The 11,081-nt window shown below is 41.0% G+C and overlaps 1 protein-coding gene across 1 annotated transcript; it reads left to right on the forward strand.

Moving 5' to 3' along the window:
* Positions 1-1,093: 1,093 nt before the first annotated feature.
* On the forward strand, positions 1,094-10,865 carry LOC131795169 (NFX1-type zinc finger-containing protein 1-like). Its single transcript, XM_059112738.2, has 6 exons — positions 1,094-1,216; positions 2,298-4,146; positions 4,480-7,096; positions 7,672-8,072; positions 8,217-8,490; positions 8,909-10,865. Exons 2-6 carry the CDS (start codon positions 2,298-2,300, stop codon positions 9,207-9,209), a joined length of 5,442 nt encoding a protein of 1,813 aa, XP_058968721.2. The 5' UTR covers positions 1,094-1,216; the 3' UTR covers positions 9,210-10,865.
* The last annotated feature ends 216 nt before the right edge of the window (positions 10,866-11,081 follow it).

Here is an 11,081-nt window from a genome sequence, read left to right on the forward strand (position 1 = left end):
TCCAAGAGTCCCTTGACTTTTTGTAAATATTCCACTGGCAAGAAGAGGCTGGTAAGTATGATAATTTGGTCACACAGTGCTGGTTGATCACAAGTTTCTCATCCTGTTGGGACAAGTCTGGTCTCCCTGTTCTGGTTACTGTTATAAGTGCCCAAGTAAATTCAAAATATGTGGGTAATGTCCACCATATGGTGATATTGTTCTTAAGAGAAATTTATTCTTATTACAGTTTCTACAATTGCAGGGACAAGTCCCTGCAACTAGTCTTAGCATACAAGAGTCCACAGGTTAGTAATCCTTAGAGTTCACTAAAAGTTTTCTATCAGGAAAATTTCTTTGAATTGATGAAAGAAGTGATTGGAACTTGTAATTCACAAGATATGATGTCCTTTGGATTTCAAGTGAGTACTGCAGTTAGAAGTTGCGGGGACTTCACCCTTGTGTATGACATCCTTAACAACATTTTCCTAACTAAGAGAAACTTATCCCAGTCCCTGAACTCTAGAGGAACTGAGGAGGACTAAGACAGATTGCCCATAACAGACCATTTGGTAGTGTAAGTAAGAGGGGAGGGGTTCAAAATGTGTGGGACTCGAACCCACCCCCCCTTCCCCCTCCCCCATCTCCCTCTTGCTCAAGGAAAAGTGTAACTTACTAACTGTATTTCTCAAAATTGATGACGAATGTGTCTAAAAGTAACAGACCTATGAAAATAACGAAAATATGCATTTTGTCAAGTGTTTCTCGCCAGATGGCAGGACGAGACCATTTTTGCATTAATTATCGTAAGGACTGCAAGGCCTACCGGAAGTAGAATCTCAAATGCCAGAGGCGATAGAAAGTTGTTCGTGTCCATGATTTTTAACATTTTTCCTAAAGAATGAATCAGTTTGGTGGTTTTGTTAACCTCTATTTAGAAATATATGTTAGTAACATGAAAATTTCTTCCAAGAATTCTCAGAAACCAAAGAGGAACAGAACTGTTTCTCAGAATCGATGACGCACAAGTGTTTGAAGAACAGACCAATCACAAGGCAGAAGTCTCACATTTTTGACATTCCTAATTACTTCTAATCCAATGACTCTGCTGATTTCCGTAGAATTTGCGCAGCTGAAGAGCAATTCGCGGAAACTAGTATTGGATGAAAAATTTTCTTCGTGAAACAAGGTTGATCTCAGCTTAGTTTCCATGACGTTTTGAACTTGTAATTTCAAGGTAAGTTTTTTTAACTTTAGTGATGCTCTTTATCAGGATCTCTTCTGGAATCGCACAAGGAATGTTTGTACTAAATTCTCCAAGAACCTGGAAAACTGAACAACAGCCTTCGAGCAACTAAATGATACGTTAGAGGAAACAATATTGACTCAAGTATAGCCATTTTAAGGAACTTTGTATTTCTGTGAAATACCAAAAATGTGTAGATTGAAACTACATCTTGGGCTGTCTCTAAAAGCTTATCGATGACGATCATTAGTTTCGTTTCAATCCTTTCTTCAGGTTTCATGAATTCCTCTTGAGAACAGAAGCTTTTAAACCTTGAACGCTCGACAGAAAAAAGGGATTTTTCAACTCGTACTCAATACTTATTGTTTGGTTTATAATCTTTGAAAACTTCGTCTTTTAAACTGGATTCGATTTAGTTCACATCATATAAACCACTGGCGCATGGAAGTTACGGGAAATGCATCTATTGTCTCCGCAATTGTTTCAGCGATTTCATTAATTCGACCAAACTTTTAAGCGAAAATTCCGCGACAAATTAACATTTTTTTTATCAGACTGTTGCCCACGGCATATTGTAGAGACTATCATAACAAAACTTTTGTTTACATCAGATAAAAGTCGAAAGTTGTTAGTCAAATAAGAACAATTTCGCATCGTTCGAATAATTTTTTTTTGGTAGAAAGTCCAACATGCGCTTCGCTAAAATTTGCATTTTCTAGTTTGTGTTGTAAAACCATTTTCGCAGTGACATATCGCCTTGACACTCTATTGCAGTCTTTTCTTTTGTAAATTAGTTTAAGTGCTTAAAGTATTAGTTTAAGTGCTTAAACCACCCGTTATACCACCCGTTGTTGGGAAATAGTGTGAGTGCCGAATTCAACTTAATTAACTTTGTCCGGCTCCTTGTCTCAATACTCTTTTGCAATTACTGTGAGCGTTATAAACAGGTTCTTTTCTCTTTTTCCTTAATTTACGTCACTTGTGTCCAAAACATGAAGCAGGGTACCCCTGTTTTCATAACACATTGGTATGAATTAGTGTTTCTGCTCACCTTCTCACTTTCACAAAACAGATGTCACGTTACAATGAACATTACCCGAGGGATTTACGAAGTAAGCTCAATGCTTCTTCGCACCATCGGAAGCGAAAGTCCGAACATGTCCCGAGGATGGATGACGCCCCGAAACGAAGACGAGCAAGGGAAGACAAGGGTAATGTGACTTGGCCTATCAGCTTCAAAGAGTTGGAACAAATCAGCAGAGAATCATCGCCAGCTTTAAAGCTCATCAGTGAAGCGGAAAGGTTCGAGGCGCTGTTGGCTTCAGAGAAGTTGAGCAACGAAGAATCGAACCCAGAGTTTCTAAAGCTCGTTATTTCTGCTTTTTATCTTCTATGCTCAGCAAACAACCTCATCGCCGAAAACGTCGACAGGATTTTACGTTCTCCCACTGCAAAGAATTTCATTGCAGGAACGGTTTTATCGAGTTTTATCAACGAAATGCCTCATGCTAACCACTGGAAAGACGAAAATGATCGTTTTTGCACAGTGAGTAATCTGACGGTAATTTTTGTCACATTTCTTCAGAAATTTGGTAAAGATCTTGTTTACAAGCTACCACTGGCAAAGCTTAGCACGTCGGTGAAGGAGCTAAAAGAATTGAATCTGGTCCAAGACGTCGATCATCTTGACGAGAAGATCCAGCAATTGGAAGAATTGAGAAATGAAGCAATTCGTTGTGCAGAGTTTGCAAATGAACAGAAGTCACCAGGTGAACCACCAGAAAACTTCAGAGAGTTAAGCGTCATCCCTCAAGTAGAAGATCTAATTTCCAGACCCTTCCTTCGCGAAAACATCACCGACAGAAGGTTTAAAGACTTGGACCACTATCTAGATGTGCAGTTTCGTCTCCTGAGGGAGGACTTTGTGAAACCTCTTCGTGATGGAATACATCAACTGAAAAAGAGCAGTGCCCTGGAACCTAATCATGACTACAAACTTAAACGCGCCAATGAAATTCATGTTTATCATGACGTCACCATCCAGTTTCCCGTATGTGGTAGAAAAAGCCGACTTTACAAAATCAGGTTTGACTCATCTCATCAAAAAGTAGCGCGAGTGAACTGGGATCGAACTAAACGACTGAAGTATGGAACACTGCTTTGTCTTTCAGCAGACGACTTTAATACGCTGGTATTCGCTACCGTGGAAAATCCAGATTCTAAGGAACTTAAGGAAGGACTATTGGAGGTACGTTTCGAGAACATTAGCTCGGAGGAAGTGAACCAGTTTCTTGAGGAAAAGCAGATTTTTGTCATGATAGAGTCTCCAGCCTATTTTGAATCTTACAGACACGTGCTTGAAGCTCTCAAGGAGATAAATTCTGAATTTCCTTTCCAGAAGCAGATTGTGGAGTGCTGCGGGGATGTCGAGCCACCTGAGTATCAAATCCAAGAAGAAAACGACAGCAAGTTCAAGTTTCATTTTGATGGCGTCTTAGATGCAAAAAGGGAGGCATATTCAGAACTTCCTGAGTTGGCTGAACAGCAGGATTTCCCATCTATCATGGAAATTGTGTCGGATGCCTCGGCGGGTGTGGAAATATCTCTGGAGAACGAAATCCCATCAGCTTTACAAGAGTGCCAGTGCACCCCAAACGACCATTGTTGGCCAGACAGGGAAAGTCTCGGGCTCAATGAATCGCAGATGCGTGCATTCAAAATGGCGCTGACCAAAAGGTTAGCCGTAATTCAAGGGCCCCCAGGGACTGGGAAGACATATGTGGGTTGGAAGATTGCACGTGTTCTTTTACAGACCCCCTCTCTCTGGGAGGATGAGAAGGAACGGAAACCAATCTTAATGGTGTCCCATACAAATCACGCCTTGGACCAGTTTTTGGAAGGAGTCCTGTCAACAACGAAAAGTGAGATGTGTTTGATATTATTATTATTATTATTGAAGCCAGTGGCGATCAATATAAACTCTACCTTCCCTAGAAAAAAGAATCCAGATTTACGGCAAATGATAAATATTCTGTCCTGCATTGTAGAAGTAAGGATGGTTCTTTTTTAAGAACATCGTGATCCACGGAACAGTTTTCCATTGTTGTCGCCAACTAATTTGTGAAAGTTAAGTCCCAGCAATGAGTCTCCATCGAGTTTAAATTTTAAATTTTTTTAAAAGAATTATTGTTTTATCTAGTTACTCAGCAAACACCTTAAATAAAGCTGACTAAGTTTTTCTGTGTCATTTTTAGATGTCATTCGTGTTGGTGGCCGTAAAATAAGTAGAAAACTTGAAAATTATTCCTTGAAGAACCTTCGCAGGCAAATACGTTGGAAAAAAGTGGTTCCAGATGAAATTTACAGAGCCAAATTGAAGACTGAAAATGACACTAAGGGGCAAAAATTCTTCTCCAAAAGATCTTTCGCTATTTTACGAAGTTTGAGAACCAGCGTGGTGTCCATGAAAGTCCTTGGTCATCATGATTATGCGCTGAAAGCACATTACTCCCAACTTGATGAAGAAGCTGGACCGAAATCAATTGACGAAGCTCTTCTCCACTGGCTGCGAATTAATAGGCGAGATAAACGTGAACAAGAATTCCCTCTTTATGGCGACTTGGATGGAGAAGTATATGGTTATGGCTATGATGCAGATTTTGACAACGAGCCTTTTGACGACAAAGACCTCAACCACATAGCTCATAGCAATCAAATAGCAATCCTCTCGCCTGAAGACACGACCTACCCTGAGGAGATAAGACGAAATATTTTAAGTGAAGAGTTCATGACGGGAGACGAGGAGATGCATCTTGATGATATTTACCGGTTGGAAACAAAAGATCGCTGGAGACTTTACAGGCTGTGGAGAAAGAGGGCAGAGGAATATCATCAGAAGCTCTTCCTAACGAGGCAAAACGAGTATGATCAAGCTGTAGAAAGAGAGCAGGAGATCATTAGAATGGAAGAATACGAAGTTCTGCGTGAGGCATGTGTCATTGGCATGACGACCGCGTGTGCCGCAAAATACCGCAGCATTCTCAAGGAGATCCGCCCCAGGATCGTCATAGTCGAAGAAGCCGCCGAAGTACTGGAGGCTCACATCATTGCGTCATTGACCTCAGGCTGTCAGCATTTGATTTTAATCGGTGATCATCAGCAGCTGAGACCCACCCCCGCAGTCTATGATTTAGCCAAGAGGTACAAGTTGGATGTGTCCCTGTTTGAGCGAATGGTGAATGTTGGAATTCAGTGTGAGACGCTAAACGTACAGCATCGTATGAGACCTGAAATCTCTGCCTTGATGAAACACATTTATGACGATCTCGAGAATCACGAGTCGGTGGAGAAATATGAAGATATCAAAGGAATGAAGAAGAACATGTTCTTTATCAACCACAACTACATGGAAGATTCTTGTAATCAGTCGCATAGCCACGTGAATGAGCACGAAGCCAAGTTTTTGGTCGCGCTATGTCGACATTTAATGCAGCAAGGATACAGAGCCGATCAAATTACCCTGCTGACAACCTACACGGGACAGATGTACGCCATTAGAGACTGCCTTCAAGAAGAAGATGCTATCAAGGAACCCCTTAAACCTGAAAACGATTCATCCTTCAGAGATGTGCGTGTGACAACAGTTGACAACTTCCAAGGTGAAGAAAACGACATCATCCTTCTGTCGCTCGTGCGCAGTAACAAAGATGAGAAAGTCGGATTCATCAAGATTGTTAACCGCGCATGCGTTGCTCTTTCGCGTGCAAGAAAAGGTTTCTACTGCATTGGAAATTTTGGACTTCTCTCAAAACACAGTGACATTTGGAAGAAGATTGTTACAGCTTTGAAAGGTAGTAGCAGTATTGGAAATGTCTTGCCCGTCGTTTGTCAAATCCATAACGATGAAATCAGTGTTAAAACAGCAGAAGATTTTAATACAAAAGTTCCCATGGGAGGGTGTCAACGACCATGTGCGGTGCGCCTGAAATGCGGTCATGCGTGCCCGTTGGCATGTCATCCTTCTGACAGAGATCACGTGGAATTTCGCTGTCAAAAACCCTGTGAAAAGAAAAGGGCAAGATGTGACCATACGTGCCCAAAGCGTTGCTGGGAGGTCTGTGAGCAAAACTGTGAAATAGAGGTTGAGAAAGAGTTGCCAATCTGTGGTCACACTATGCTGGTAAGATGTGACACTAATCCCGTGATGCTGAAATGCCAAAAATGGTGTGAGAAGGACCTTTCATGTGGTCATAGATGTCAAAGCAAATGTGGAGAAAGCTGCACGGAGAAATGCCGCGAGATTGTCAAGAAAACCGATTGGCTTTGTGGACATCTAGTCTCTATCGCCTGCTCGGCAACTCCTAATGATTGTTTTCATCCTTGCGAAGCCACGTTGGAATGTGGTCACACGTGCTCTGGTACTTGTGGCGAGTGTCGCATGGGTCGTATTCACAAACGATGCAAGCTGCATTGTGGTCGTGTTCTGATTTGTTCCCATTCGTGCATGTCGCGTTGTAAAGAGTCGTGTCCGCCGTGTAGCGCGAAGTGTGAAAACTTGTGCGGGCACAGTGAATGCCCAGAAAAGTGTGGAGAGCCGTGTACACCTTGCCACGAGGAATGTCTTTGGAAGTGTCCTCATCACGCTTGTACCAAGAAGTGCAGTGAGATGTGTGAAAGACCAAGATGTAACGAACCATGCAACCAAGTATTGTCTTGTGGCCACGACTGCTGTGGTTTGTGCAAAGAAGAGTGCATTTGTGCTGAGTGTACTCCAGTGAGAGAGATTTTCTTCGGAACGGAGGAAAACGAATCTGCTCGGTTCCTCAAGCTTCCAGACTGCCAGCATGTCTTTGAAGTAACTTGCCTGGATAGGTATGAACTAGCATTATGCTGTACATATTAGAAAAAGCAATAGGATTATACCTATCATCCACGCACTTAGGTATACATTCGCGGACTTGTCAAGTTGACAACCAAGGAAAGGTTAGTTATGTCTCCCCCTTTCGTTCGGTAAGGAATTTCATCGTTCGACTGTTGTGCGGATAGTAGCCTAGTAGTCGATGTTTGAAAGGAGGTGGGGTTGTGTTATTTTTATTACCATTACTACATATGATACTGATTGACACCTAGTGCTTGCAAAAACTTGGGCGCCTATTGAGACAGGTTTTTGCAAATGATGAGCTTTGTGAACGCGAGAACGATCTCTATTTAAAGATGTTTCTGACAAAACTTAAACGTCTTAACCGTGTCTACATACCGGCTTTCATCTCAACACACTTATCGACTAACGAGGGTGCACGTTGTATTTAGGCTATTTTCAGTGTCGGTCTTCTTCTCGTGTGATTTTATATTAAACGGGATATATCGCTGTGCAGAGTTATGCTGGATATTAATGCGAGCCATTTATGATGATGAATTCTTATATCAATTTTTCTTCTTGTTCAAAGATGGATGGACCAAGATGATGGTGTGATTAGGCGAAAGCAGTGTCCGCGATGTAATACACCAGTCCGCAAGAGCCTGCGATACGGAAAAGTCATCAAACAGCAGCGACAAGATATCGAGCGAGTGAAAAGAGAATTGATGGGAAACAAGACAGAATTGGAGAGGAAGAAAAGAAGACTGTTCGTTCGTGCTAGTGAGATGTTAAAGACGGTTGACCAAAGTGTCAAAGCATACTTAGAAAAACGGAAAAACAGTATATGGGAAACAATGAAATCTGAGATGATAGCCGCGATCATTGAAAACCAGCTCATGCTGGTTCAGCGTTTGGACTCGACAGGAAAGAAAATGCAAAGCGTTCTAGGAACGGTGTATCCAGAGAACTGCTCTGAAAAGAAGTTACAGCGTAAGTTGAGATTTTAACACCAAAGTATTTTAAGTATTTGATCAAAGAGCTCAGTGTATTTATGAGAATTCAAGCTCTGAAATTTCACTAAATTTGCTACACAGCTTCCAAAAAGCTTACCAAGTTCGTCTGTATTATCAACAGGCCAGCGAATGACCGAAGAGCTGAGCTACCTAAAGAAGCGGCTTCTGTCTGACAGAGTAGGGCAGCTAGAGCTGCGAGACATTAACACCGAATTCTCGAGACTCAATCTTCAACTGGAGCTGTATTCGCTGAACTGTGACATCAGGAGCCTCGAAGTGGAGTTAGACGAACCTTCCCGCCAAATGATGACTGCAATACAAAAGGAACTGTCCGGCGGTCAGCGCATAGCAGACGAAGAACTGGATAAACTAGTGAATAACATTGCAACTATACGGTACGTTTTAAGTCCTAGGAGGAATATGTCTTCAAATAATAAAATTTCGACTCAAAAAACGACGTTCTCCTGCAAAAAGTAATGTTGTGAGGATCGCTTGAGCTTAATGACTGAAAAGTTTTTTAAAGATATTGCACGGTGCCCGAACCTTGTTGCGCTCCACGACACAAGTAGTATTTAAAAGAGAATGAGCTTAATGAATCGACTCCTACATTTTGGTAATTCTTGTCGGGGTATTTTCAGACTCAATGTAACACATGTCCAGGCTTCGTCATGAAGATAGAAAAGCTTATCAAAAAGAGTGTGTTTGAACTAATTTTTCAAGAAATTTATGGGGGTTGATTAGTTACGGCAGTTATTTTGCTCAAAGTGAGAGACTATTATGGGACTTGAGACTGAAAAATTGTTTCTTGTCTAGGACAACCAATCCCCGCTTAAACAAATTGACGCCAGAAGAAAAAAAACAGATTGTGACTGCCATGAACCTTAAACCCGGGCATTGGTACAAATGTCCCCAGGGACATATCTACGTCATTACAGAGTGTGGCGGCGCTATGGAGAAGAGCAAGTGTCCTGATTGCGGAGCTTTGATTGGTGGAGAAAATCACAAACTTGCGGAAGACAACCAATTGGCGACTGAGATGGATGGTGCAAGGTACTCGGCCTGGTCTGAACAGGCAAACTTAGCTAACTATGGAAACTTAGATCAAATAGTATGACTTTTTATGTTAATAGAGCCCATTAAGACTGGGTGTCGTTCGAAGAAAACCACGTTTATCATGATAGTCATTCAGAAAGGTAGAGTAATGTTAGAAGCTGGCGGGAACGCAAATGAAAAGCGCGGGAAAACGAGAGTGACTGATTTTAGTTTTGTACTCGAATGGTTAAGAGGTTGGCTCGAGTTTTCTAAATCAGTCAAGGAGCGAATTAAGGCAAAAGCAATGTAGTCCAAGATCACATCTGACACTCAGTTGAAACTGCGTCACAAAACTATTTTATTGCTTTGATTTATAGCTTTTGATGGTGATAGGCAAATTAATGATTTTTACTGACGGTCATATCACAGTAATAGGTTTTTTTTTAGTAACTTGCAGGGAATATTTTAAGACCTAATTCCAAAGTTCATCTGATTTTGATAGGATTACAGTAGTTAAGGCTCAGTAATTTGAGGATAAGAGCTCAGACACGAATGGTCAGTAGAACTCATTATTAGAAAAGAAATATGATAGACAGTTATAACAGTGGCGTGGCCGGAAGGAGGGGTCAAGGTGCTCCTAACATTTATTCTTAGACTATTTTTCTCTTAGTTGGCAACATGCATCGTAGTCAGGTGGGTACCCTGGGTGCGTGGAGAGACAGTTCTCACCCACCCAACCCCCCCCCCCCCCCCCTTTAAGAATTTAACTATGCCTCTTTCTATAGTGCACGTTTAAATTCGTAATGGATTCTGTTGTGGCAATGTTAGCCACAAGTATTCAGATCGGCGGGCCATTTTGGGGGCATTAAAACTTTTCTCCTCACCACAAATCCAAGTTGATTACCGATTTAAATAATTCGAGAAGTACCTGGTATTGTTAGACATAGAGTCTGCTATAAAGGAAAGGTGCTGTGTACATGTTATTTGTTGTTGTATGGATCTGTAATGGTAATAGGACTGAGTGGAATCCAATTCGGTCTGTAAACATACGAGTGATAACAAACCGGACTAACGCGCAAGAAAAACTAAAATTTCTGAGAAAAGAAGAAGAACCAAGTTAGGAAAAAAAGAAAAAATTTGTATTAAAAGACTGACAAAGGAGACGTACACTGTACACTGTTTCTATGATGATTAGAACCAAGGTTGTGATTGGTTGATTTAAACTGCAACTTTGAATGTGTTTGGTCGATGCACACTACAACTTTGAATGTGATTGGCTTATTGAACTGTCCGATAACAACTTGGCAAGTGAATAAGTGGAAAATAAGAGTTTTTTAAACTAATCACAATCGAGAAAATTGTTATTTTCATGATTAGTGTTGTTATCGCTTAAACAGGACTGAAAATAACAATGAAAATTCCCATCTCGATTTTCATCGTTTTTGCGGAAAAGCATCCAAACATACCGACATTCCTACCCTTGCAGTATGCCAGTTAGACCAAGTTAACACCTTAGCCTACCACGAGTCTCCAAGGAAATACTCTGCTTGGAAGGAAATATCACTTTAAAAAAGTATAACCAACAATCAGTCATAGAAAATAGGCTTGCTAATACGGAAAAATTGTGTTACATGTGATTTTATTAGGTTAATAAGGGTAATTTCGATGGTATTGTTCACCCTAGCATATAGTAAGATTTAAAACTGACTGCAATAAATGAAATATCCGTACGGATCTCGGCCCATGATAGAGCTATATTTTTGACACTTGCACACGATACTCGGCTAATCAAGCTCTCTTTAACGAGCTATAAATTATCAGGGAGTTCCCCTTTTTCGCAGAAAAATGAACACATGAATAATGAAACAATGAAAATTGGTTAATGAGGTTTTGGTTACTTGAAAGAACCATGAGCAAAACCGTGTTTTCAAACTCATTAACAAAATTCTATTGT

The sequence above is a fragment of the Pocillopora verrucosa genome, chromosome 13 (assembly GCF_036669915.1).
Source record: "Pocillopora verrucosa isolate sample1 chromosome 13, ASM3666991v2, whole genome shotgun sequence".
In the NCBI taxonomy this organism is placed as follows: domain Eukaryota; kingdom Metazoa; phylum Cnidaria; class Anthozoa; order Scleractinia; family Pocilloporidae; genus Pocillopora; species Pocillopora verrucosa.

Coding starts and splice junctions, on each gene's coding strand:
- LOC131795169 (XM_059112738.2), top strand. CDS start 2,298: ATGTCACGTTACAATGAACATTACCCGAGGGATTTACGAAGTAAGCTC. Junction 4,147..4,479: donor AGTCCTGTCAACAACGAAAA/GTGAGATGTGTT, acceptor TGTCATTTTTAG/ATGTCATTCGTGTTGGTGGC. Junction 8,073..8,216: donor CTCTGAAAAGAAGTTACAGC/GTAAGTTGAGAT, acceptor TATTATCAACAG/GCCAGCGAATGACCGAAGAG.